Here is a 27,803-nt window from a genome sequence, read left to right on the forward strand (position 1 = left end):
CTGCCCCTGATCATGTCCACTTAGGGTTGAAAAGAAGTGAACTCACCAAACTTCTGCAGCACCCTCCTCATCTCATCTCAGCAAGATGAATACATGGAATAAAACATAATTTTTTCTCAGAATTTGCATTTCTTTGGTTTGATAGTTCCTTACGTGAATACCAAGGACAGAAAAAAGAACATAAATGACATCATGGACAAAATAAAATCTGATGTGAAATTAAATTGGTGATGATTCTATTGCTTCAGCTGATGCATGATCCAGACCTCTCTTCTCTGTTTCTCTCAGCTAACTGTTGTGGTGAAGTACTTTTCCCAGTTTGGTTTCTTCCCATGGACCACCTCTGCCTACAGAGGCATCAACGCTGAGCGGCCATTTGCCCTGCCCAACATCATCGGGGTGGAGAAGAAAGACGGCTACGTCCTTTTCGACCTCATTCAGCTGCTTGCTCTGTTTTTCCACCGCTCTATTCTCAAGGTAACTCATTCAATCATGCCCATCTGCCACATCATGTCTCGTAACGGGCCACCTGCATGGCTGCCACGCAGCTAGTTTTGCATGTTAACATTCAGTTTGTTGTCTCTGTAGTGCCACGGGCTGTGGGACAACAAAGAGGTTGAGATGCCAGATTTTTTCAAGAAGATGAAGAAGAAAGTCGACAAGAAGAAGATGGACAGTAAAGACAAAACTCAACGCCGGCTGAAGTTCCCTTTCAAGGCCTCCACCAACTCCATATTCTGTCGAGGAAAGAGAGGCGACTCACCAGGATCTGATGGTGAATATTCACAAAGGTTAAAGACATAATCTGACCCAACAGTTTGGCTGAATCTACTGTGAGACTTCCACTTCTCCTTTATTTTCTGTTGTCTTTTTTGTTTTATTTTTGTCACTGGTAGTTAATCTCCATATATGACTAAAATGTCTCCATTTCACGTGTATCTTTTTTAATGGAGAGGTGAAGCCCAAGAAGCAGCACAGCAAGAACAAGAGACGGCAAAGAAATCAGGCACCGCTGACCAGGAAGCAGAGGATTAGACAGCTGTTCAGAGAGAGGATGCTACAGGCCAAAGCTGCCATCATAGAAGTGTGCGTTGTTGCAGACAGACCTCATGAAATTTAACAGTATTTTACTGATTCTTTTCTAAAATATAGAGTTTGTTAATATGGCTGCTTGGAGAAAAGTGTGTTTTGACGCTGTATATTCTGTTTTTTTCGACAGTGCGCTCCACATTTACTTACCCATCAGACAGTTCTTCTATGACATCATCCACCCCGACTACAGTCCTGTGTGTGACGTCTACGCCCTCATGTTTCTCATTGACGTAGTCAACTTCATCGTCACTATCTATGGATACTCGGCTTTTGGAGTAAGAGTCTGAACTGCTTGTCATCAAACCAACAGTAAACACTCTTTAAATGCATGCTATGTACAGTACGACACAATCAAGCACGCTGATCTTTGTCTGTCTGTAGAAATATTCTGCGGTAGCAGACATCACAGAGTCTCTCTCAGAGGACCAGGTTCCAGAGGCCTTCCTGGTCATGCTGCTCATGCAGTTTGGCACCATGATAGTGGACCGGGCCATCTACCTGAAGAAGTCTCTGCTGGGAAAGTGTGTTTTCCAGGTGTCGCTGGTGTTCGGCATACACTTCTGGATGTTCTTCATCCTCCCCGGAGTCACGGAGAGGTCATCAACTTAGTTTTTCATTCTCTTCGTTTGTTAAATCGGTGTAATTCTCTTATTTTACATGTTTTATGAAAAGCCTGTGGTTTGAAAAAAAGGTAGTAAATGAAACAATTAATCGAGACTGGACAAAACTAATACACACGTACTTATTGCATATTACCTCCATCCCTAATTCCAGTTGTTCAAGACTGAAAGGAAAAATGCACACAAAACATTTAAAGAAATTATCTTACGCTTTATCTCATTATGTCTTTTTTGCTCATCATGTCTTTTTTTTTTGTCTTTTTTGCTCCACAGGAGGTTCAACAGAAACTCTATTGCGCAGCTCTGGTACTTTGTAAAGTGTATCTACTTCGGCTTGTCTGCCTATCAGATTAAATGTGGATACCCAAACCGCATCCTGGGAAACTTCCTCACCAAGAACTACAACTACCTGAACCTCTTCCTCTTCCAAGGGTAAGGGAACAGTTAATGGCTTCAATGAATACAAATATCTCCTTAAACAGCATGAAGTTATTGTAACGTCATTTAATCTGATACATTTTCCACACTTTTAACACTTGTGATGAAGTGTTGAGAGTGTTTGGGATTTGTTTTCTGTGTGCTATTTTACATTCTCCTCTCATCTCCTCGTCCAGGTTTCGTTTGGTTCCCTTCTTGACCGAGCTGAGGGCCGTGATGGATTGGGTTTGGACTGACACCACTCTGTCTCTCTCCAGTTGGATTTGTGTTGAAGACATCTATGCAAACATATTCATCCTCAAGTGCTGGAGGGAGTCTGAGAAAGTAATTGAGAGTGTGTAGTAGACATACTTGTTGTGCTTTTACTACAGCACTCTTTTAAATCATATGTATAAAGCATTAGGTACATCAATCTTCTTTAAAATGTTGATAACATTTGTAGCTGCAAGGCTGTTGCTTAACTATTATTTAATTTTTTTTACTGTCATCCAGGTTCTCTCTTTCTTATTGGTAGATAATAATTCATTCATAATAATTTATAATATATTCATATTGATCCACTATATATTTAACTATTCTGTACCAGTAAATTATGTTGTAGTTTATTAAGTAAAAATACTAACACTATTCTAGTTAGAGCTTGTAAATTAAGAAGAAGTATCAAATAAATACCTTTGATTTTATAGCTGCTGGTCAGACAAATTATTTAATTTAAAGGCCTCAATATGATAAGTTGTTACGTTTGTCTTTTTTTTTTTTATTATTTCTCTTTATAAGGTGAGAACTGCTGTAATGTAATTGTAATTCCTTCCAGAAATACCCCCACACTCAAGGGCAGAAGAAGAAGAAGGTGGTAAAATATGGGATGGGAGGATTCATCATCTTCGCTCTCATCAGCATCATCTGGTTCCCGCTGCTCTTCATGTCGCTGGTCCAGTCGGCTGCCGGAGTAACCAATCAGCCAGTGGAAGTCTCTATCCAGCTCAGCATCGCAGGATATGAGGTCAGGATGGAAACAATTTTATTTAACTTGTTTTCAACTTCAAGTGATTGCTTGCTTTTATTATAAAACACTAACTGAGACACTTGTTCTGTTCGAGAAACTCTTACTTGTAAAAGGTGGAACAGCAAAGATGTGTTTTGCTTGAAATGCTAGTGAAAAAAAAGCAGGTGTTGTGTCTCGTGGATAAAGTTCACCTGTATTACACATCGTCATCATTTAACACAACAAGCGCTATTCCTTTTGCAACAAAAAAAACATTTGAAACATTTCACTGTAAACCAACAGTGACGCTACAGGATAAGTCAGTGGATTGCCAAAGTCAGCAGGATGCATCCTCTGGGGCCCATGAATGTACGCACAAAATTATTTTGAGTGATGACCTCCGCCATTTTCCCTCAATTTGTTGTTGCTGGTTTTCCAGACACCTGGTGGCTGGACCTAGTTAAGGCTAAGTGTGTTAAGATATTTCAGTCTGGAGCAAAGGAGCAGACTGAGAGACAGACAGCCATCTCGAGAGCCAAAGACAACAACCCCCCCCCCTACAAGACCATCGTGGTTTATAACAAGATAACGTTTCTGCTTGCTTTCTAACTCTGCTGTTCAGGCACTAGTCATTGTCCATGTCTCGTGTGTGTGTTTAACTGTTGAGTGTGTCTAATTGTGTCCTCACAGCCTTTGTTCACCATGAGCGCTCAGGAGCAGAACTTGGTTCCGTATACAAAAGCTGGATTCAACAGACTCACCAAAGTCTACGCGACCCATCCAGTAAGATTTAACTGTCAACCACAAACTGAAAACACCAGAAATAACAAGGAACTAATAAAACTGTATCAGCTCCTTTCAATCCAGATTGAAGACTGTTTTTGCTGCAGCCTTTGGTTGAACTAGATTTAAGGATATCGATGTCTCTCAGTTTAGATAGTTCCACTGAAAAAGTGCGATGCCGCAGGAGGCGAGGAAATAAGGACACAGAGATATTTGTTGTTTTTTCATATGGTGTGTGGGCATTTTATTTCTTAAACTGCACTGCAACTTTTATTCTTTTTTGCTTTTTGACTGTATTTTTTACGTTTTAAAATAATGTTTTTAATTGTTTTTAAATCTTGTTTTCTTCTGCATTATGTTTTGATGCTTTTAATAGTTTTATGTGAAGCACTTTGCATCGCCTTGCTCTACAAGTAAACTTGCCTTGCCTTGCCTTGCCTTGCCCACTCTATTTGTCATCGCAATAATGATCTTAATCATAATAACTGCCTTCGGCCGTGAGAGGGAGCCCCTCTATGTCTGTAGCTGTATGTCCATGTAGATGTAAACTTTTGTGGGGGACTTTTCTTTCTTAATTTGTCAATTTGTGGGTTTTAATGATGTTGTGAGAATGAATTGTAGTATTCACAAATAAGGGAGTAATTTTTTGTGGATGTCATGAAAAGGGCTTGCAGCATGTTGATACACACAGAAGTGATTGTTTTGTTGGACAAATGGTTAAGATGCTTAGGCAAGGCAAGTCTATTTGTGAGGCACCTGTAAGCAACAAACAAAAGGCAATTCAAATGTTTTGAGAAAAGAATCACAAGGTAATATAAAACACAGGGACGAGGATTCAATTCGTTTCAGAACACTATTTTTTTAATATAACTATGTTAATCTAATTCTCTCTCTCTCTCTCTCTCTCTCTCTCTCTCTCTCTCTCTCTCTCTCTCTCTCGCTCTCTCTCTCTCTCTCTCTTTCTCTCACTCACTACACCAGTCCGCTATGCAGTTCCTAATGAAATATGTGGTGGACGACATTGTTGTTGCTAAGATCAAGAGTGATGCCAGTCTGCTGTGGAGCATCAGCCCGGCTAGTCGAGCGGCCATGATCCAGGAGCTCAGCAACTCCCCCTATATATACATGACCTTACGCTGGACGCTGCTCCGGTCAGTGTGTGTATGTGTGTGTCTGCTTGTATTGTGATCTGTGTGTGTGTGTGTCTCGTTCATGGTACAATGGTAAATGACTGTCCGTTTATATAATGTTATATTCTTTTCTAGGGGATAAAAAAAAAAATGAAGTTCCCTATAAATGTTAAATTCTTTATACAGATCTCTTCATCAAACTGTTTGATAACTTAATTTTTAAATAATTTTGCTGAATGCACATCACGCTGAACACACTTTGATACTTGTGTTACCTAACGCTCCTCTCTGTCCCTTCTCAGGAATGCGTCCATATCTATGCATGCAGAGACGGTGGGAGAACACACTGTGAAGTTTGAGGACAAGGCCTTGAGAGAAGGGATAGTCCATATGCTGAAAGGCAACAGCAGCAAACCTTTGTGAGTGAACACACACACAACCACACCCACACCCACACACACACACACACACACACACACACACACACACACACACACACACACACACACACACACACACTTTCACAACCATTTGGTTGTGATATTACTGCTTCTCTTCTTCTGGGGTTGAAATTCAGTTTGCATTGCTAATAATGGCTGTAATTAAGTAATCTTCAAAAAATACTTAAATAAGCATGAACCTATAAAAGCTGAAATATTGTATGTCATCAACTATTTCTTATTTTACTACCCAATTATTTTTTTCCATCTTATTTCATCCTGCAGGATCATTAATTCTCTGCTACCAAAGTTCCTCAGGGGTCCCAAAGGACCAGAGTCCAAAATGGCAACCAGGATGACAGTAGGTTAGTTACTACAGACTTTTTCTTCCGTGAATTATAGCTGCATTGTCCTGATAACGTTCAAAGGGATCCATCTTGGATAAGGATCAGGTGATGATCCATCAATCTCTCGTTTAAAACACATGCAGTTTGTTTTAACGCCAGCACGTCTTCCTCAGCGCCCTCGGACCGGCCGGACCTCCAGGCACTGTCTTTCTTCAGGCCCATGTCAGTCCAACTTCAACAGGTCAACGGAGGGTCAGAGGAGGGGGCAGACCAGTGGTGGGTGGTGAAGGAGTGCTCACCTGTTCTCCCCTTTTCCAACCACAAGTGTCACAGCATCGAGATAGTGGTGTTCAATGACAAAGTCAGCCCCTCCAGTCTGGGCTTTCTGGCTGGTCACGGGTAGGTATCAAGACCTCTCTCCAGCCGTTATGAACTAACAGTGGTATCTCTCTCACATAGACTTCTTCGAACATGCCCACTCTCTCTGCACCTCTCCTCTCCACTACAGCATCGTAGGCCTGTACATGTCGGTGGTGCTGGTCATCGGAAAGTTCGTCAGGGAGTTCTTCAACGGAATCTCCAGGTCCATCATGTTTGAGGAGCTCCCGTGTGTGGACCGGGTCCTGAAGCTCTGCACGGACATTTTCGTGGTCCGCGAGACGGGAGAGATGGAGCTGGAAGAGACGCTCTTTGAGAAACTCATCTTCCTCTACCGATCACCGGAGACAATGATCAAGATGACCAGGGAAAAGAAGGACAGCTAGGGTTTAGTGGAGTACTATCTGTTAGTACGGGACATGGAGGGTCAAGTGCCGCCTGTGGATCCGTTCACATTTAACTCCCATCACTCAAAGGGATGTTTTAGAGCAAAGACATTTGGTGCAGAAGCGTCACTTCATTTTTCTTTTCATTTTAACACAAAAAAATGAATTGTAATTTGTTGCAAATGTAGCAGCAGGTGGAACTTGTGATTTAAAGTCCAATTGTAATGAAGAATCCTGCTAAGTGCAAACAGAGCAAGATATAGGAATCTGACTCTGGTAATACTACTGGCTACTTATCTTTACTTCTGACATAAATTGAAAGAGAAAGCAGAGATCAACGCACATATAAAAATGGATCAATCATTTTTTCTTACATAAATATTCATAACAAAAACCCTTTCCCTGATTTACTTTTAGTTTTGAGATCATTGTGTAATTCACTTGTTAGACATCAAAGTTAGTTTGTTTACTGACACTTCAAAACCTGTGCCATGTTCTATAATTTGCCTGTATCATACAAAATACATGAAATGTTAAAGTAATTTAGAAGGCACTAAACTAGAACTTTAATTATTCTGAACTGCAGTTAAAACAAATAAAAGTGCCTGCCAGTTTCCTGTAGAGTACTTGTTTTCCAGTCCACTGGGCAATGCATGCATTTCTAATGATTTTGGATTCAGATTTTTAATCTGTACAGTACACACCCTGTTCCCTGACCTCTTACAGCAACAATGAAAGTTCAACAAACATGGATCAGCACTCAGACCTCTGTAAATACCAGGTTCCTGTACATGACATGTATACTATTGTACTGATTTATTTATACCAAAATAAAAATTGTTACAGACAAATGTATTAGTGACTCATTCTGCAGTGCTGTAATGACTAGATTCACCAGAAGAAAATAATACAAGGACAGAACATGCATTTCCAATAGCCATCTTTAATACAATTTTAAATTACAAATGAAAGTACAACAATTTTATTCAAATCATCGTGATGTCATCCATCTTTTTGTTGGTCTTCTCCCCAATGTGAAAGAGTGGACAGTGAAAGGCCCTCACAACTCAAGGTACAAGTATCTGAATCACAGCCTCAGATCCTGGAGGGAAAACAGAGAAAAAAAGGATAGAAAAAATATTAAAAATATAATTGTGAAAATGATTGGAATCATTCATATCAGTGAGCGCAGTTTTAGGGTTTGTCTATTTGGAAAAAAAATAAAAAATTCCAAACTGTAGTCGATAGTCAGAAAGTTAAAAAAAACTCCAAGTTCAACTTTACACAGAAAGTTCAGCCAAAATAAGCTCTGAGCAGACACTTCCAGTCAGTTGAGTATCAGTTTAAAAAAAAAGTATGAATAGTTATGGTATGAAGTCAGTTTAATTGTTCCCCAAGTACACTGAATGAACAAGGTAGTCTTAGTTGACATGTACCAAAGGACATTCATTCAACCCAAACCTCCATTTGTTTAAGTGTGTGTTACTTTGGAGAGTAAGATTGTACATACAAAAAGACATGCCATGCACGTTTTCAGGCAACTCATCTTGAAAAGATAATGCATAGATGTAGCTACTCAATAGTATATGAATTAATTAGACAGGATCACCTTGATTAGGCACAACGTTTAAATGATGCGTACATGTTTCAAATTGACGATGCAGCAATCTGAAAGGTCACTGATGATACTGTATGCATGCAGCATCTAATGATTATGTTATAACGTCAGGCTGCACGTCATTCACTTGTACTTGAAGACTCAATGTCACAGCTGCCTATCGTCGACAGTCGGCGGCCCACGGGGACTTCATGTGGCGATAGGATCTGAGTTTCTCTCCACTGCTGCTAACCTATAACATTTGATCAACTTACATTTTTTCACTGGCTTTAAGACCTTCAGGTTGGATTCCGCGGCCTTCAAAGCGGAGACTTGGAACTGCGGCTTCATCGCCGCCCGCACCGCGTTCGCGCAGATAGCGGAGAAGCGGATGTAGCTGCAGTAAGAAAGCACTAGTTAGCCGCATGCTAAAGGACCCGCAGTACTGACAGTGGAAACACACGTGTCCCTTAAAACACATACTAATGTAGCCTGTGCATTATGAGAAAGAGTAAATGTTTGGACGGTTATAGTCTAACGCAAGCATCGCTGTCTAAACGCACGAATGAAGCTAACAGTGAACTAAAGCGGTGCCGGGTTGCCCTCTGAGCATTTAATGGGCAGAATAACAACACGGAAGTCGCGAAAGTATTCAGTTATACGAACAAATCATAATTTAGAGTAACAAGGTAAACACAGAGAACAAAGCTAACTGCTTACATATAGAATATATTAATATTTAATACCTGAGGCCTGCCTGTCTCCAGTATGCAACCATCTTGTTCGTGTTATGGCTTCAAGGACAGGTCGGATATGTGCGTGATGACGACATTTGAGAGACGCTGGTCTTTTCCCTCGCCCAATAAGAACCGTGTTTGGCTATGATTGACAGCTCTGACGGTCACTTGTCCCGCCTCTAGACAATTCCTCAACCACCCTTGTTTTTTCTTCTTTCTGATATCTCAAACAGTCGTTTAATTCTAAATGTACCTTTAGATTATGTGGTGCCAGTAATTGAAGTAATTTACCTTTACACATTCAATTGATAGGTAGTCACCACATAGTTGTGGCGAATTAGTTATAAAATAAGATCAAATGACTTTTGTCAAGCCCTCCATTAGTTGACTTGGAATTACTTTTGGTTAGATAGGTAATGTATTAAATTATACCAACATACGTACAGATAGGATGTACCGTTTTTTTAATAATGGATGGAACAATCCACTGACAAACACCAAGACATTGCAAACTGTGAAGTTTGAGTAACTAGATCAGATGATGAACTACACAGAGAAATATCAAATTATTCCAATGTTAATACAGTCGGATATTTCTTTCTCCACATGCAGGATTAGTTGGGGAGTATTTTATTTATTTTAAATGAAGAAACCCCTCCACAAACAAACAAACATAGCTTTACTCAAATAAATAAATACATATTTAATACAATGATTGTTGTGGACATCAGAGTGCAGCTCCCGTCTCTGCCGCCAGGGGGCATGTCGTCGTTTTAAGGTCGTCTCCTTCGGCTCCTTCCTTCCTCACCGCGGTCACGCTGTCACGGGCACCGGCTCCCGAGCCCTGACGGACAAGAGCCTCGCAAGATGAAGATCTGGGCTTCAGAGCACATTTTCAAGTGAGTAGTTCTCTGTCTGTGATAAAGCCTTTTGTATCTGTTGCTCGTGTGAGACGTGGTTGCGTGTTCCCCTCAACGCCACTAGCCTCGTTAGCTGCTAAGGGTGGTCGTAAATTAGCGTCCACGGTTACGTGAGTTACGGGTAACCGTAACTTCAGGTCATCTTACTTAACCGTTTTTCATTCATGTCCGTAATCGCGTTCAGTAAACGTAGTATTCGCCTCTATGGTTGAAGTTGTTCCGACAGCTGTAATTAAATATATCCACTTGTTTGTGCCGTTTTAACGCTAGTTAACATTAGCTTTTGGCTGTTAGCTTTAAAGCTAACTTAGTTATCAGATGCCGTAAAGTGACATATGTCACATGTCGGAGCTCATTAAGACGTTTCAGCCACACGTTAGCTGATGATATTATGCAGATAAAGGGGATGATCGTGGTGCTCGTGTGTCTTCACGGGGTTAACCTTTGCTGCTGAACCGGGATCATCGTTGTTGCATAACGATCCATCTGTCTGTCAAACGGTTACGGGACCCTGTGACGAAAACAACCCTTCTGTTGTCTGTGTGTGTTTCAACTCATCTGACTGTAGTGGGTGGGGAACAATGGTCGAATAGGCTTTTTGTCCCTTTCGATGAGTTTCCTGTTAAATCCACGGTGCTGTGTGGAGGGGGCGTTCCTCGTCCTTTCTGTCACTCTACGGATATCCAGGGGATTCCTCCATTTTGTGATTTTCCCCACTAGTCTTTAATATTGACTGTATGAAATTGGACCTTTTTAGAAAATACCTGATCACATATTTACTTCTGAATCCTGTGCATAAGTAATGAACCTACAAGCTATTAGTTTTTTTTCCCAACATACGAGCACTGAGCGGTGAAAATGGACAGCTTTTAAACTTCATATCATTTCAATCCTGTTCGGTCACATTTATCTTGCAAGGGAGCCGGAATCTTACAATGTCACCCAAAGGTGTGTGTGTGTGTGTGTGTGTGTGTGTGTGTGTGTGTGTGTGTGTGTGTGTGTGTGTGTGTGTGTGTGTGTGTATACATGTATTATAGTATATTTTATTACTGTATTCTAATGTAAATATTCCAGAGTTAGCTAACATTGGCAACCTGTAGTCTTTTTCCAAGGTGTCTAACTGGCCTTCCAGAACTTTTTAAATGTTAATATTGGTTTTGACAGCCATCCGTGGGAGACGGTGACCAAGGCGGCCATGCAGAAGTACCCTAACCCCATGAACCCCGGTGTGTTTGGTGTGGATGTTCTGGACAGAAGCGTGGACAAAGAGGGCCGGTTACACAGCACCAGGCTGCTCAGCACCGAGTGGGGCCTTCCTGCCATGGCCAAGTCTGTAAGTTAGACGACGAGAGAAACACTTGCGCTGCTGTGTTTTTTTAATTTGATAATAAGCTTGTACGAGATCAACTCCGCCTGGCCTGATCTTAATAATATAATCACGACTGCGTTTATAGTTTAACCTCCTCAGTCTGCCGCCTGTATAGAAATCGTCTGCCCAGATTTAAATGTTGGACTTGTCTCAAAAAAGAAGAAATTAAAATCGCAACTTGATAGTTAAAGTACACAACTATAGAGTTTATTATTACTATAAAATGTTATTATTATTACATTTTATTATTATGATGTAAGATATTAAGACCATAATGGCTCAACAGCCAAATGTAAATATTTTCTCTTTTTTTAACCAATCCTTGGTTGTCTTTTTTCCTGCAGCTTATCGGGGTAACAAGAACATGCACTTATGTTCAGGAACATTCAGTTGTGGACCCCAGAGAGAAGAGCTTTGAGCTGAAATCTACAAATGTAAGTAGTCCTGTCCTCATTGTTAATTCGTACACTTTGTCAGAACGGTCTTTTTGAGCATGAGGATTAGTGTCTGGGGAAAAATTTACTGAAATACCTGGAGACAATGTAAATATTGTAAGTGAGAGACGAAGACTAACTTTGACTTTGTTCGGTTCATCCAGATCTCTTTCACTAACATGGTGTCTGTGGACGAGAAGTTGACGTACAAGCCACATCCGCTGGATCCTGAAAAGTAAATTACTCAGCTTTTCGTTTATAAATGTCACCCGTGATATTTATTTTCATGAATTAGTGATTAATTAAAAGATTATAAAATGGCTTCAAAATATATCAGAGATTTAACTTTGTGTTGACTGTTTTATGACCTTTTTTTATTGTGTAAATGTGTTTTCAGGACGGTGCTCACACAAGAGGCTCTGATCAGTGTGAAAGGCATCAGTCTGAGTAGCTACCTCGAGGGTCTCATGGCCAAGACCATCTCTACAAACGCCGGCAAGGTAAAGCTGCCCTTTTTAAATCCTCCTGACAACTCATCTGATCTCTCTTCATAGCAACGTGCCTGTCACTGTATGCTATGTTTTTGTAAAACTCTCCCTCTGTCTGTCTCAGGGTCGGGAGGCAATGGAGTGGGTCATAAGAAGATTAAACACAGAAATCGAGGAGTTGGCGGCGACTGCTCGTGGAACTCTACGTGCTCCGATGGCAGCAGCAGTCGCAGACAAATGATCCCCGGCTGTCCTACTGCTTTCTCTGCCATCATGAACCGATGGATCTCTCAGACATTTCCCTTCACCTAATCTGCCAGCACAGCCTAATAACCGCATCCCCATCAGTTGGCCCTACGTACGTTTGTTTCAGTGCGTTTGTCCCGCCTCAGCAGTCTGCGCAGACGGGTTTGAGACTTGTCACTGTGGGCAATGATGGGGAGTGTTGCGCTGATGACGGTAAAAAAACTAAAAACCAAACAGGGTTGAATTGGACTGCACTTGAAGCTCATAGGACTTAGTCTTGTGATGTTAAAGCTCTTTCTTTTTTAATTCACATAGTGCCTCCACATTTCATCAATGTTCTTCTTGTCTGTCTTCCCCTCCCTTCATCTTGACCTTTGCATCTCTCTCTAATGTTCTCGTCTTTCTTGTTTCCATATCCCTCAGCAAGTTAAGTACTTTTAACAGCTGATTTAAAGTCACTTTTCTCTAACTTTTCCTGAATTGGCCGACTTTGCTTTGTACAGCAGAACTGACCAAATGATCTCAAAGCAAAAAGCCACAAATGTAAATGTGCCGTATTAAAGTCACGCACTCCTTCACAATCATTTCTTATGATATTGAAGCTCCGGGCTTTTTATTCTCCACTGTCATGTGAGGTCAGCTTCTGAGAAAGCTGATAATCCAGATGAGTCTGCGGTCTTTTGCACCAACTGGACTTTCTCACAGATGGATTTGCTATGCGCCGCAGCCAGATCTGAGTTCAGACAGGAAGGACGTTTGTGGGGTTACTTCCATGGTGCTGTAACACTTATGGTACTCATCCAGATTGGTGCAACTGACACTCTTGTGCCGTCAAATGGAAATCTAACGGCATGGTGCACTAGTCTTCATTCTAGTCATACAAATTACTTTCTTTCTTTCTTGCCTTTCTTAGTACTTTCTCCTCCACTGTGTGGTTGTGTTACAGAATAAGGCGTTCTGGATGTCTAACTTATTTTCAACATGTGTACTGAAATGCACTTAAATAGGTAGGAAGTCCTTAAAGGGCAGAGTTGCCAAATGAGGCTGTGAGAATGTGTTGTGAACGTTCAGCAGTGTTGTAGGAGGTGCTCTGCAGGGTTCAGGATCACTGAGTGCGAATGTCAGGATTGAAGTAATTGTGCTAATTTAATACCCCAAAACACTTTTTATTTATGATCATGAACAAACCCGCTGTCATTTTTTTTGTTAATGTCTATAGATGGTGTTATTTAAAGTATATTTGTATCAGTGAACATCAACAAAGACTGTGTTGATGTGATACTATATTTACCTTCATCCCACATCAGACTCTCAGGTTGTCTTCAGTTCAGTTTCTCTTCATAGAGGCCTCATTAAGACGAAGGCAAGATCTCTAACTCTTTTTGTTTTTTTGTTCTCCCCTTTTCTGCTCTTCTCTTTTTTGGGATTTTAATTCGGACAGCTCTACAGATTTAACTTTACATTACAGGGGTTTGTGGTACAATGGAAGCTAATTGAACTTGTCTGTTAATTAAACTCGGCATCACAAGTCTTCAAAGATGCTCCACAGTTTACATCTTGCTCCACTGTCATTTTCTCAGTCCAATAGATCTCTGTACACAATAGGTCAGTCTTTTTTCCCACCTGCTTCCAGTTCAGAGAAGTTTCTTTTTAAATTCTTGTTCGTAATGATCTAACTCATCAGGTCCAGCTCAGGATCGAGCAGTTTGAAGTCGGGTCAACTGTCCCATCAGCCAGCTGGTCACCTCAGTGTCTCATCATTTCATGACCGAAGTGCGATGTGTTTATTTTGTGAACATTTTAAGAACAGTGGCTGTACATAAGCTTATATTTATATTTTTGGCAGTGTTACATTCCAAGAATGTGATGATGTAAGAGGATCTAAAGAGTGCACACTGAAATGTTTCAAAATAAAGAGATTTCATCATTTCATGAATCTGGTGGTGGTGTTCCTTTGACTTTTTAAAGTGTGAACTCTTGAGGTTGATTTTTTTTTTTTCTTTTTTTTTTCTCTCAAACCAAAAAGCTGTGACACCCCTTTTATTGAACAAAGATGAATTTAATTAAATTCTTACAATTGGTCTGAAACATTTCTTACTGTTGCCTTGGACTTCAGTCAAAATATGCAGGTGATTTGTTTCTGACAGTCATTGAAACACTGGGAAATATGATGAATGTATTGTTCGTCTATATAACAATACCACTAAATGATAACTGCACATGCATCCAAATATTCATTTAACTTAACATTTGTATTACAGTAAAGTTCAATTGTCTTTCAAATTAAATGACGTCCTCATGCACTACTGTCAAGTAGAATCCTAACCGTCTCCCTCATTTTGAACATTCTTGAATAAATACATTTTAAAAGTATGAACAGTGGCACACAGCATGTTGTAAAAAACATCAGTCTACAATTTGAACCACACCGTGAGAATGCACTTAAAAAAATATTTTCAATACATCATTGTTTAAAACAAATCTGGCTTTCACAAAGATGAACTGCAGGTATAAACTGTTATTTTGACATGAATGCTGTAGATGTGTATATCGATATTGTGACAATGTACTGTTAATCATTTACGGTCCAGAATCCAGACTGGGCCAGATTTAGCTTTTCCAAGTTAACACAACAAATGTTTTTTTACGCTGGCTGAAAGTTTGATTTATTTGAATGAAGATGAAGAGCGTCTCCGTTTGGTGAGTCAAACACACCAGTTTGTTTGTCAGTCGAAGCCTCCATTTGTTAGCACCACATCGGAAGAGATGGCTATGAATCCCTGTTAAAAAATAAAAACAAAGGTCAGCCCAGCAAGTGCTGCTCCAAATTAAAATATCCTCAAAAAGCCAAACATTGACCGAACATTCACGAGTAATCTTTTACTAACACTGACCTCCTCCATCCCCAGGACTGTGTTGACCAGCTCTCCATGTGTCGATCTGGGTAAAACAAAACCTTTTCCCAGTTCCACTGAAACAGAACGGTTCAAGTCAAGTCAGGAACAATGTAGAGTCCTCATTGTCTTCAGTTTGTTGGATTGTATCGCCATATGTGTGTTTGTGTCAACCCCGCAAAGACATGTGAAAAGGGATGCACAGAGACAGACTTACTGTTCACTTTTCCTACAGCTAACATCATTCCTGCCTGCATTAAGTGTTCCAAAGCATAAGTCTGCAAAGAGAAACGTGTGAGTCATTTCAGTTACTGTACTTTACACACATTGGGCTTCCTGTGACTAACATATAGTGTGAGAGCGATGTCGCCATGTACCTCAAAGGTTCCCACTTCACTCGATGCCAGCGTCAGTGTAAAGCTGTTTGAAAGTAAGAAATGAAAGTCATGAGGCCTATATTATAGTTTGAGTGCGTGAGCTCAGGCTCACGTGTGTTTTAAAACATTACGATGCTCACTTATCCAGCGTCACAGAGCCCTCAAGTCTGCCACCACTAATCCACACTTTACCGCTGAGTTTGAAGTCCTGAAAGAAAGAGGTTTGAATTACAGCAACAACCAACAATTATTTATCATGAATCAGTGATTTTTACTAGTTAGTCATTCGTTGTTTAATATATTACATGTTGGATAAACCACATTTAAGAACTGTTGGTTTGTACCATTGTTATTCGATTAATGTATTATTAATAAATTATCAAAATAGTTCTCTTTCCCCCCTGTCAATTAAGCAATAGCTTGAATTGATCTGAATGTACTGATGTAAAATCCACAATGGAACTAGTTGATGCATTGTTGACCTAAGGAGAAAGTACTCACAGCATTGAGTTTGAACAGCGGGGTCTGGGTACCATTTGGTTGGATGGCGAAGGCCTTCACAGCGCCCTTGAAATCCAGTTTCAACACACCGGACTGGAAGGAAAACATCGGCACTTCTCTAGCATAATTCAGCAGCTCCATCAGAAGTCCGGGAAACATCTTGGGAAGCTGCAGCGAGAGAGAAAAAATAAGCGTAAAGAGTAAATGCTTATGAGACGGTTGCTATAAAGCAGGGAGAGACACAAGACACACAGACAATGCAGGAGGTAATGCACTCTTGTTTGTCATAGAGCTGTTTTTTTCAAGTCCTTCGTTCTTTCCATATCAGAACATTTGCTCCAAATGTTTTAGGTGACAAACTAGAATAGGGGGAATTAACATGTCAGATAAACAAGAGTGAGTAATCAGTAACTCAGGTCAAGATAAAGAAGAATATGTATAATGTCTGCATCGATTTGAGAAAATAGAAGTAAAACACATTTTTCTTACTTCATTTTCAACACGTCCCACATCTGAACACAATGTTTCTGTCCCCAATTAAATGTGTTTCAATCACTTGCACAGTTACCAGATAGAGTGCTTTTTGGACATGACTGTTGCTTTTGAATGACTTTTTGAAGATTTTTGATGACTGAATTTTTACATTACATACAGTATCTGATAGTATATGTGATGGTATGTATTGTATGTAAATATGTTTGGAACATGTTCATAATAAAGATATGGGATAATACATTTCAGAAGCAGTACTGCTTGTTCTTTCAGACAATATAGTATAGTGTTGATTGTCTTTGATGGCTTTAGCATTACAGCAACTTTTTCCGCATCCTCATTCAACAACTCATTTGTTGTTGTCTTCCTGTGACACTTGGTGCATGCTGTCATGAAGCCATTCGTACAGCGAGTAAATACAACTCTTCAGGGAAGCCAAATGTTATCCTGATACAAATGCCCTTACCTGGGGAATGAAATGCCCCATCCAGCTGGTGTTCAGGTGCACATGAAAGCTTGGAGGAATCTGAGATGACGACACAACATTTCTTTAACAGTAGACAAATATTAGGGCAAAAACATACAGTATTGCCATTGTGTTTCAGAAGCTCTTACCATGCTGTCGGTGATAAGGGCCTGAAGCAGGCCAGCTGAGTAGAGCACATACGAGGCAGAGTTCAGAGTGAACTCAGACAGGCCCAGTGACAGCATGTAGTCCGGCCGCTCAGACACACTGAAAGGCTTGGCCTCAAAGGGAGGGTCTGTATGGGTCTGGATATTGTAGAACTCCCCCTTGAAGATAAAGAGTTGCAAATGATCAATTACAGCTTTTGATCACTTTTTTTGGTCATATCACAAGCCGTGGCACTTTAGCCCTTATAATAAATGATTGCCAAAGGACATAACTTGAACATATGTATACGGTGTACCAAAAGTTCTGTGTTTATACCTTCTTTTTTTTTGTTAAATCTGATTTTACAATATAACAAAATATTGTAGACTGTGTGCAACCTTACCTTAAGACCTAGATTCATACTTGAAGCATTAAAGATGGGTTTGCCGGTGAGAGGGAGGTCAAAAGTAAAGTTTTCACCCACATCAAAGGAAACTGGTAAGAGTAGAAACCATATATTTAATCAACTATTTATAGATATACATTCTTGGAGTATGTAGCTAGTTTCAACATGAAAATTCTTTAAGGGCCTTTTTAAAGATACGGCCTGCTGCAATACCTCTCATGGCCTGTAGGTGGTACTCCAAGTTCACAATGGACTCCTCCACATAAGGGCAGATCTATGGAGAAAAGAAACAAAGCAAATATCCTGCCACTCTCGTCACTAAAAATCTGTACATGTTTCACCTGAGCATCATCTGACGATCATACAGCACAGTCAGAGTATTTATGATAAATGTGACAAAGATATACACTCACTGTGGCCTCTATATTATCCTTGATACGCCCCTTGAAATGCTCCACAAAAGGCTGGAAGATCCAACTATTGACAAAAGGAAATGCAGCGCTCAATCCAGACATCAGTATTTGTTCCTTTCTCCTTTCTCTCCATATCCCTAGGATTTACTGTACCTTGCTCCACCGTGAAATTGCATGTCCACATTTCCAATCTGAGCTTCACAGTGGCTACTGGCGACAGACAGATGCCCGCCAGCATCTTTCCCCAGCTCCAACACAGAGGTCACATCCATATTAAATACTGCCATGTCAAATGTTCCGCCATCATGTCTGAAACACAAAGTCATTGCATGTCGTCGGTGAACATATATTCATAAAATACAGCCTCTACTATGTGTGTGTGTGTGTGTGTGTGTGTGTGTGTGTGTGTGTGTGTGTGTGTGTGTGTGTGTGTGTGTGTGTGTGTGTGTGTATAGTTGCAAATCTTCATCATGAAAGTAAACGTTCTGTTTCTCTTTTGCGTTGTTTTCCTGACATGTTTTCTTATTTATATCTAAATAGTGATTTGCTATTGCTGGCTTACCAACTTGATGACATTTCAAGCCTTAGTGAGTTAGAGAAAAGTTAAAAGTCACATTACAATTGCAATCCGCATAAAGAACGGGCACAGCTCTGTAGTCCAGACTGGACCATTTATAAATATATCATTTGATATATAAACTCCATGTTATTAATATCCCCAGTTAGCTCTGACGTTCATATTCCACATGAACTGGGTGGATGTATTATAAACTGATACCCAAAGTGGCCTCAGGGTACTGGGTGAAAGAACAGGAAGTCACCCAAATCACTGGTATTTCCTTTTGGTTTCTCAGATGTGCATGTATACTTGTCACATGACCTTTATGTAGGAGGTAATAAAACTGCTCTCCAAGTGGTGAATGCAGGGTGGAGTGATGTAAACGCAGCCCTCAGGCTGGCTACGGTCCCCAACCAACTCCAGTTGTTTGTGTTACAGGTTAATGGGACCAGTTAGCGGCCAACCTTTATGAAGTACAGCCGCCTACGTTTACTCTCGACTGTCATGTTTCCTGGACATTATTTTAGAAAGTCCATTGTTGGCCTGCCTTTGAGTATTGAGTAATACCCCACGTATGAGGAGGTAAGCCACAACATTACATTGTCTTATTCTGCAGCATGGTGAGCCCTGTTCTCAACTTAAATCCCACCGATTAGTTTAGTTTATGTTGGATAGGACATTTTAGAATATTAAAGATTGGGATGTAGTTTTAAAGTTTATTAACGGCTTTTTATCTTGACCTGTCATACAGAATATTTTTTTAATTCATCCAGTCATTTTCAGTTGTCCACTAATATAATTTCCTCTCTGTCCCTGCAAATTGTATTATTTTGTATTCCTTAAATAAAACCATTAGTTCATTTTTTTTTTAATTACAAAGTCTGTCTCATATCAGTAACGAATCTATGTACCTTATTAATTCTCAAAACAATATCTTAAGATTATATTTCTCGGGGTCTGATTCTCAGGTGTTGTTGGTTCTTTCTCATTTTCCTCCTAAGGAACCGACTGAACAAACATCACATATTATTGTCTAACTGGCACCATTTAATCCAGATCAGTGGGGGCACAGTTTTAATCCAGTAAAATGTTTCAAAGTAAAAAAGTACAGTTTTGTGACCTAAAGGCCACCGTAATGAACAGTTTAATTAAAAAATGTGAGGACAATGTGTCTTAAGAGTACAGGAGTTGAAACAAAACAGCTCTGGAGATATGATACCTCTGAGGAGATGCTTCCTCTTAGTTGTCCTCACATGAATTTTTAATATCACTTCCCTTATTTAAGCTTGAAGTAAATGTATCTTTCAATATTTCCAACTGTAGCTTTTATTTTGTGGTAAAGAGGATAATCTGATTACCTCAGGTGCTCTGAAGACTATTTGCCCAAAAGGAAAACCTGAGAACCTTGAGTGACCAGCTGTGGGGTTACTGGCTTTGCAAACAAGGAGTTCAAATGTTAGGCAGAGATCGGGGTAAAACTCACATAAGGCCAAAGTCTGTCATCCACTTGCCGGTTACTGCAACACTGAGGCCGGAGATGGACGACTTGAATCCTGTGATGTTCGGATAGAACTCAAGCGATGGCTCTGGAAAGTCACACTTTGTAATAGTGACTCTACAGAGCACACGGGGAGAGAGCAAAAACAGGGGTGAGGACACGGCTCTGAGGAATGTAAAAATGTCTAATGAATTAAATTATTCAAAAATGTTTAAATGGAATGTTACCCGGAGAATGTGTAGTATATGCCGCCCAATATTTTACCACTGATGTCAGGGAAAGTGACAAGATCCAACCTGTCCTGAATCCATCCTGCCCCTACATGTTTTCCTGGCACGAACAGTAATGGGCACAGTTTGACTAGTTTGTAATGATGTCATTTTGTCTGGTTCTTTATGAGAAGACAAATGTAGCTGCAGAGCAATCTAACAATTATTTTGTGTTTGAATAAACGTGAGAAAAAACACCTCTTCTTGCATCGACTTACCGTACTGAAGTCCTTTATTAGTCAAGATTACTTGTATTGCAGGATTTTCTCCACTGGTAAAGGAGATGATCATGAGCACTATTATCACTGCTGGAAGCATTTTACCGGTTTCCTGTGGCGCCAACTACCAAATAATTGACACAGATAGAAATATTTGAGTGTTAAAGCAACTACAAAACTCTGCACGTAAAGAACCACAGAGACATTTGAAGATATCTAAAATGCAGTCTAAAAGCAAACATGCTGTTCTCATAAGACCTGTGGTGGTGATATTATGTAGCGCATACCTTTATTACTGCAGTGTTTTCGTCAAGTTCAAAGTCAGCTCCTGAACAAACGCCTCACGGACAGAGAAGCTCTGCCATGTGCTTCATCAGCAGCTTTCACTTCCTGTTTTAGAGAAGTGAAACTTACTGACGTCTGAAAATAGCTGTGATTGTTTGTGTGTGTGTGTGTGTGTGTGTGTGTGTGTGTGTGTGTGTGTGTGTGTGTGTAGGTGTATGTGTATGTGTATGTGTATGTGTGTGTGTGTGTGTGTGTGTGTGTGTGTGTGTGTGTGTGTGTGTGTGTGTGTGTGTGTGTGTGTGTAGGTGTAGGTGTAGGTGTAGGTGTATGTGTATGTGTGTTTGTGTGTATGTGTGTGTGTGTGTGGGGGGGAGGGGAGGGGGGGTAGGGGGAGGTACTATTGGTTGATTCTGTTCTGTCTGTGTGGTTTAAATACTTGAAAGAGGAAGCCAAAACCAAAGGTCAACCTGTTAGGCGCTTAATTGTTGAATGAAATCTTTGCAGTCCAACAGCCAAGATGAGTGTTTGTTAGAGGTTTCAACAGAAACCAGCTCTGTGAACAAAATCCTCATTCTAACAAAATACCTGTCATGGCCCACTAACATACAAAGAAGGTGAAAATCATCTCATGAGTACCTGCAGGTAGCAAACTGTACACAGTTATGTTGTTGATAGTCAACGGTGCAGATTTTTGTCTGATATATTTTCGGAGGCCTCAGCTCCGTCTCAAGCCTTTTTGAATGCTCATATTGGTTTTAGAAAGACCATCTTAATTAACATTTTAAGTGTAAGTTAAACCGAGCCCATTCAGGACAGCAGACATACAAGAGAAAGTAAAACCACCAAGGCCACTCATCATCTCTGGCTCCATTTCAATGAATCATTAGAATCACCAGCCATAAAATATTAGATTTATTTATCTCTTAATTCCACAAATACTCTTTGTCTCACACACACACACCATGTTAGTTCCATTAAATCACAATTAACAAGTTCAATAGGAGAGAATACTACCAGACAGACATTTTTCATATAACACAGTTAGGACCCACTTGCTTGCACTTTGAATTCACTTCATCCAGAATGACACTTGAAACACCAAGAAAATCAATGAGCCAACAAAGACTACTATAGGCATAAGATGGAAAATAAAACACCAAAACGAAAGCCAAGTGAAATAAAATTGTTTAAACAACTACACATACGTTTTTTTATGGTTTATTATAATCCACAGAGCCCCACGTGATCTGTTGGGTGCATTGATATTTTCTCTGAAGTGGGATTAATGATATATCTAGCAGCTCAAAAACCAATAATTACATATTCACTCCATTGTTTTTCACATATTTCATTCCCCAGATATAAACACGTATACACAGTAAGACCCATGGTAGACATTTTCACTGGATCTTTGACAACTTTGCATGAAGACTAGTACCTGGACAGGCTTGTTAATCAATGCCCGCATATGTATTCCCCCACCTTTCATGCGGAGGTTGTATTCCTCTGTCCAGTCAATAAAACACATTTTCTGGAATGAGTAGAATACTTAACACTATGATTGAAGAGTTTATTATTGCACATTATCACAAAGGCAAAATAAAAAAAGATGTACATTTCACACAAATAATCATCCTCATGAGCTTCTTTGTCAAGTGGTTGACATATGATGTTTCGATATGGCCTTCTTGACAACTTGCCAGAGTGTGGCCTTTTAGCACATCGCCATTTAGTAAAGGTCATCTCTGAAGCTCTCAGTCGTGGAGATTGTACTTGTACGCCTCTATGAGTCCTTCAATCGAGTGAATGAAACCAGATACGGCGCATATGCCCCCAATAACGAAAATGGCAACATCGAAGAACACGTGGTGCCACAGAAGATTCCTCCACTGGAGCTTCAGGTGGAAGAGGCTTGGCAGGAGGAAGCACAGGCCAGCTCCGGTGAGGCTCCCAGTTAAACCCATGAGGAGGGCGAAATGGGGGACAAAGACGGCCATGAGCAAGGTGAAGACTACTAGGCCAATTCGAAGTCCCAGACCCCAGGATTTCAACTGCCCGGTAGGGCCGTAGCAGTCAGGGAAGATGGTTCTCCCGCCATCCTGGAAATAGGATTTCTCCAGAACCTCAACTGCAGCAAAGAATGGCAGCGGGTAAGACAACAGCGCCTTGGAAACGAGGAAGATGTTCACCACAGCCCGGATGGTCGAAGGCAGGTTATCTGTGATGACCTCTTTGGTGGCGTCTGCCCAAGTCAAGTAGGCCACCAGAGCAAAGAGGCCCTTGAGGACGCAGGCTGAGATGTGAGTCCACTCCATCATGCAGTGGAACTCGCTGGGCTTCTGCATGTTTCCCTCCAGGGAGGGGAGGAAGATCTGGGAGGTGTAGCTGAACACTATGATGCCAATTGAAATGGGGAACTTCTTCACATCGATATAAAACTTGACCTTGTCCCAGGCCCAGTCGCGGGCCCTGGAGAGGCAGTAGGCAATCACGAGGACGTTGATGACGAAGTGCGCCAAGGTGCAGAGCAAGCTGAACTTGGACACGGCCTTGAGGTTCTTCAGGAACGCGCATGGCAGGAGCGCGACCGTGGCCACCACAGACCACGCCTTCTGGGAGACCGGGAACCCCGGGAAACTGTTGACCATCAAGTTGCCGCTGACCACGACGTAAAGGATGCAGGTCATAACCAGCTCGATGATCTGGGCCACGTTCACAATGTGCCCCCCCAGCGTCGGGAAGCGGGGCGCGCAGCAGGCATTGGCGATGTCGACGTAGGAGTCCCTCACCCGCACTTTGACGCCGTCCTCGTTCTCCTCGTACAGACACGCGATGAGGGTTTTTCCGGTGTAGCAGCACACCACGGCCGCGAAGATAATGAGGAAGAGACCGAGGTAGCCACCGTGGAGGATGGCGTAAGGCAGGCCGAGGACGAACATGCCCTGCGGACAGAGAAGCGCAGTTTAGTGGTAATGGACGAGGCCCACATCGCTGTGACAGGCCGACGAACAGCCCAGGCATGCAATGACTGGCACAGCTCACATCTTACATAATAACTGTATATATATATATATATATATATATATATATATATATATATATATATATATATATATATATATATATATATATATATATATATATATATATATATATATGTATAAATGTATGAATGTATGTATATATGTGTGTGTGTGTGTGTATATATATATATATATATATATATATATATATATATATATATATATATATATATATATATATATATATATATATATATATATATATATATATATATATATTGCGCATTAGGATAGCAATGCAACGCAGACATTTACATCACAGCTGATTCATTTCGTGTCTGGCTCCAGAGTTATTTTCTCATGCGCCTCGCCCTTGAAAAAACAGGGCTTTCGTTTTGCGTGTGTCGGCGACATCGAATTAAGGCATTACAATAACCATTTTGAAACGAATTTTAAAACGAATTTGGTTACAATTTCAATTTGATGGAGATGCTGATAAGCACGTGGGTGCTATTCAGCCTCGGGGCTATCAAAGCCGTACAGGCCCTGTCTGCAACTCCACTGATAAAAAGATTTATTTTAACACACATTGGCTGCAATGAATTCAAATGAACTCAAACCAACAATGAAACGTTCAATTAAAGCCTGTAGTAATTATGATTATTTTTTTAGCACATAATAATACATTTGAAGCTCAATATAAAGTATTCGACAATATTGAACATACTGTGTATTATGGTATCTTGGATTGTGGGACATAATGTGCATCCATAGCATATTAAAATACAAATCGTACAAAATGAAAGACTTCAGTTCAAGGTGACTTTTGGTCCAGCTGTAGGCCTGATCCACGCAGCACGTTATTTATGCATGCACGCATGCAAGATGAAAGTAATCAATGTACCTGAATGGCATTGGTGACGTTCCAGCCAGCTTCCCATGTCGTGATTTGTGGTTTATCCTCATCCAGCGAGCCTCCCGTCTTTAAGGACGAGGGCCTTCGGACAGTGCCATCTCTCTGGTAGTGGCTGTCCCCGTCCAGCTCCCCCGCTCCCTCCACGTGTCCCCCTTCCTCTTCTCCCTGGAGGACATCCATTTGCATCCCTTGCCTGTAGTCATAGTCCAAGTCGTCGCACTCGGCGAAACCCGCGCCCTCTTCCCCGGTCGCGGCCTGGAAGCCCAGCCGGGCAAACACCCCGCTGACCTTGGCCTGGGATTTGTTGGACACCGTGTGGGCCGCATTGGTCAGCTTGTTGGTGAGCTTGTGTCGTATTAGATGAGCCATCTTTATCCGGATAAAATAACGTTCTTCAACTGAAAATGATGTCACCGAGTAAAAACAAAAGAGGCAGACGCATGCAGGGTGATTTGTTCGCCGATTTTAAATTGCTACTGAAGTCATGCCTGTTGCCTCTTCGATGTAGTCGCAAAGTAAGCTACCCAGCCCTCTGACGGCTGCAATCCGTTTCACCCAAACTGTTAAAAAAAATCCTCAGCCGCTTTTCTTGGCTTGCTCATCCATATTCCTCCCTAAAAAACACTCCGTGGCATCAGCCTCACGTGGGAAACGCCCCAAAAACAGAGACAAAAACGGAAATATGTCCTCATGTGTCGTTAAAAAAGAGAACTTAGAATTTATTTTTTCCTTTTTTGGGTGTCAGTTTGGGGTCCCTTTGGTGACAGCGCGGGCGCTGGAATCTCTGACTGCACCACCGAAAGAGAGGAGAGAGGAGCGTGCACGTGTCCGCATAGTGTGCCAGCAGTGTGGCTCGCGCGCAGCACGACTGTCACGGCTGACAGGGAGAGAGAGAGAGAGAGAGAGAGAGAGAGAGAGAGAGAGAGAGAGAGAGAGAGAGAGAGAGAGAGAGAGAGAGAGAGAGAGAGAGAGAGAGAGAGAGAGAGAGAGAGTGTGTGTTAATTCACCGACAGAGGGATCACGAGGATAAAACGGTCAGGTCATTTAAAGGCGGCAGTAAAACTGAATTGCTCGTGATATTATGCATGAATGAAGAAATCAACATTTTACCTCCTTTCATGCTGTATTTATTCTGCCAGCAGGTCGACCCGCGATGACATCAGATATATGATGCTTATAATCTTTCGGGCCAATTGGATATATATATATATATATATATATATATATATATATATATATATATATATATATATATATATATATATATATATATATATGCAGTTGTATTTGCGATCACTACAATTTACAGTAAATGCAAATATACATTAACGATGGGGCCATTCGTCCAATGTAATCTCGTATTTTTCGTTAGACAACATTTGAACTGTTCCGCCTGACCTGTTCAATCTTACATGTGTTAAATAAAGCACGCTGACTGCAACAGATCCTAATCTGAGACAGCGTGCGCTCACATACCCACTCCCTCACACACAAACAAACACACACACACACAGACACACACACACACACACACACACACACACACACACACACACACACACACACACACACACACACACACACACACACACAAAACGAGAGTCGTATATCTCATGGGATTTCCCTGCAATGTGGAGATAAAAGGCCTGATATTCAGGGTTGCCTCACATTTTTTAAGAAATGATAAAATTACATTTTTTTTAGAATAAATAATTATACTAACACAATATTTAAATGCATTTTCCAATCATTTTGAATTATTTGTTCTTACGCATTCAAGTCCTATTTCCATACAAAATACGCTGACTTCATATGAAAATATATCAGATCTCCGTGTTATGAATGCATACGTGTGCAGATTTTAAGTTTCCAACTCATTTAACAGCCTGATTCCAGATGAGCATGCTCAGCAGGCTGTGAAGGGATGCAACTCGTTGCTGATATGATGATATGCTGCAGCTGGCCTGCTGCGGAGCCCCAGCAGCACCACAGACAGCTCCTTCAACAACGCAAGAGGAAAACGGCTCAAACTCCTCCTCAGACGCTTTTCTTTCGCACAGAATTAAACAAATAAAAGAGTCAATTTAACACAAGACGAACTTAATATATTAATCTATATTAATTATTGTCTATTATGGTCTACATTTACTTGAGATCTGCACATTGGAAAATACATTTCAGGGTAGAGTTATTTCTTCTCCACTTCAGCTCTAATCCCCGGGAATACGAAGCACCTCGTCTTTGCCTCCGTAATCTGCTGTGACACGGTTGAGCAAAAGTGTCATCACATTTTTGCAGCCTGCTACAGAAATGTATCCCGCTGTGGTGGAGGCTGAAAATCCAGTCCTCTCTTCTATAACGAAACATTGCACATTTCTTTTGATGAAGGATATGTAAAGCAAACACATTTAGATTTATTTGAAGAGGCTGAATGACGTTTTTCTTCTTATTCCAGAAACAAGCATAGGCCTACTAAGAAATGCAAGACAATATCTTACGTGCAGCATTGCAAGAAAAAAAAAAACGCAACATGGACGAGAGGTCTAAATTTAGAAACTAGCCAGAGGACAGAGAAAGTTCCGCATATTTTCATGCTTGGCTTGGGTAGCTTTGCCAGCTGCCATTTGTGCTCAGGCCAACATAGTGTTTGTTAGTGAGTGTGTGTCATCCATGTCTGGAGGTATGTGCGTGTGTGCGTGCGTGCATGCGTGTGTGTGTGTGTGTGTGTGTGTGTGTGTGTGTGTGTGTGTGTGTGTGTGTATTGCAGGACAGTGAGAAAACAGGGAGAGTCCTTGAGGCATATCTCCCTCCCCCATCACATGCACACTCCTCGGGCGAACGCTGGGACAGAGGATCGGCTGCAAATGTCACATACACGCGCACACGAAAACGCAAGCACGCGAAATACGAAATACATGCTGCCTCACCCTAAATAAAAAAAATGCTTTT

General features: G+C 41.0%; 5 protein-coding genes across 5 annotated transcripts in view; 2 read left to right on the forward strand and 3 right to left on the reverse strand.

The window, feature by feature from the left end:
• Nucleotides 1-6,959, forward strand: part of si:dkey-11f4.7 (piezo-type mechanosensitive ion channel component 2) — a 29,653-nt gene extending 22,694 nt beyond the window's left edge. Inside the window, exons 42-55 of the mRNA XM_068597541.1 lie at nt 289-477; nt 589-775; nt 954-1,086; nt 1,220-1,367; nt 1,474-1,688; nt 1,986-2,144; nt 2,327-2,474; nt 2,965-3,153; nt 3,826-3,918; nt 4,900-5,069; nt 5,351-5,467; nt 5,774-5,853; nt 6,009-6,234; nt 6,344-6,959. Coding sequence (XP_068453642.1) covers nt 289-477; nt 589-775; nt 954-1,086; nt 1,220-1,367; nt 1,474-1,688; nt 1,986-2,144; nt 2,327-2,474; nt 2,965-3,153; nt 3,826-3,918; nt 4,900-5,069; nt 5,351-5,467; nt 5,774-5,853; nt 6,009-6,234; nt 6,344-6,599 — 2,310 coding nt within the window. The 3' untranslated portion in view covers nt 6,600-6,959. The remainder of the gene's footprint in view (nt 1-288; nt 478-588; nt 776-953; nt 1,087-1,219; nt 1,368-1,473; nt 1,689-1,985; nt 2,145-2,326; nt 2,475-2,964; nt 3,154-3,825; nt 3,919-4,899; nt 5,070-5,350; nt 5,468-5,773; nt 5,854-6,008; nt 6,235-6,343) is intronic.
• Nucleotides 6,960-7,522: 563 nt separating this feature from the next.
• atp5f1e (ATP synthase F1 subunit epsilon) lies at nt 7,523-9,024 on the reverse strand. The gene is made up of 3 exons (XM_068598110.1): nt 8,943-9,024; nt 8,472-8,593; nt 7,523-7,701 (listed from the first exon to the last, which is right to left on the reverse strand). Coding segments are annotated over exons 1-3 (156 nt in total). The 5' UTR covers nt 8,975-9,024; the 3' UTR covers nt 7,523-7,699.
• Nucleotides 9,025-9,699: 675 nt separating this feature from the next.
• LOC137800475 (PRELI domain containing protein 3B-like) lies at nt 9,700-14,326 on the forward strand. Its single transcript, XM_068597689.1, has 6 exons — nt 9,700-9,832; nt 11,018-11,186; nt 11,567-11,656; nt 11,821-11,891; nt 12,054-12,156; nt 12,269-14,326. The coding sequence occupies exons 1-6, from the start codon at nt 9,801-9,803 to the stop codon at nt 12,383-12,385; spliced, it is 582 nt and encodes a 193-aa protein (XP_068453790.1). The 5' UTR covers nt 9,700-9,800; the 3' UTR covers nt 12,386-14,326.
• Nucleotides 14,327-14,476: 150 nt separating this feature from the next.
• Nucleotides 14,477-21,013, reverse strand: bpifcl (BPI fold containing family C, like). Its single transcript, XM_068597688.1, has 16 exons — nt 20,918-21,013; nt 20,631-20,754; nt 20,371-20,473; nt 20,129-20,260; nt 18,240-18,395; nt 18,087-18,150; nt 17,887-17,947; nt 17,671-17,762; nt 17,270-17,446; nt 17,121-17,180; nt 16,163-16,330; nt 15,802-15,869; nt 15,662-15,704; nt 15,502-15,562; nt 15,285-15,361; nt 14,477-15,170 (listed from the first exon to the last, which is right to left on the reverse strand). Exons 2-16 carry the CDS (start codon nt 20,728-20,730, stop codon nt 15,117-15,119), a joined length of 1,416 nt encoding a protein of 471 aa, XP_068453789.1. The 5' UTR covers nt 20,731-20,754; nt 20,918-21,013; the 3' UTR covers nt 14,477-15,116.
• A 791-nt stretch (nt 21,014-21,804) lies between these two features.
• LOC137800526 (vesicular inhibitory amino acid transporter-like) lies at nt 21,805-25,698 on the reverse strand. Its single transcript, XM_068597762.1, has 2 exons — nt 24,843-25,698; nt 21,805-23,857 (listed from the first exon to the last, which is right to left on the reverse strand). Exons 1-2 carry the CDS (start codon nt 25,221-25,223, stop codon nt 22,670-22,672), a joined length of 1,569 nt encoding a protein of 522 aa, XP_068453863.1. The 5' UTR covers nt 25,224-25,698; the 3' UTR covers nt 21,805-22,669.
• Between the last annotated feature and the right edge of the window lie 2,105 nt (nt 25,699-27,803).

This window comes from Clinocottus analis, unplaced genomic scaffold (genome assembly GCF_023055335.1).
Source record: "Clinocottus analis isolate CAN_PGR_092001 unplaced genomic scaffold, fCliAna1.0.p SCAF_4, whole genome shotgun sequence".
In the NCBI taxonomy this organism is placed as follows: Eukaryota; Metazoa; Chordata; class Actinopteri; order Perciformes; family Cottidae; genus Clinocottus; species Clinocottus analis.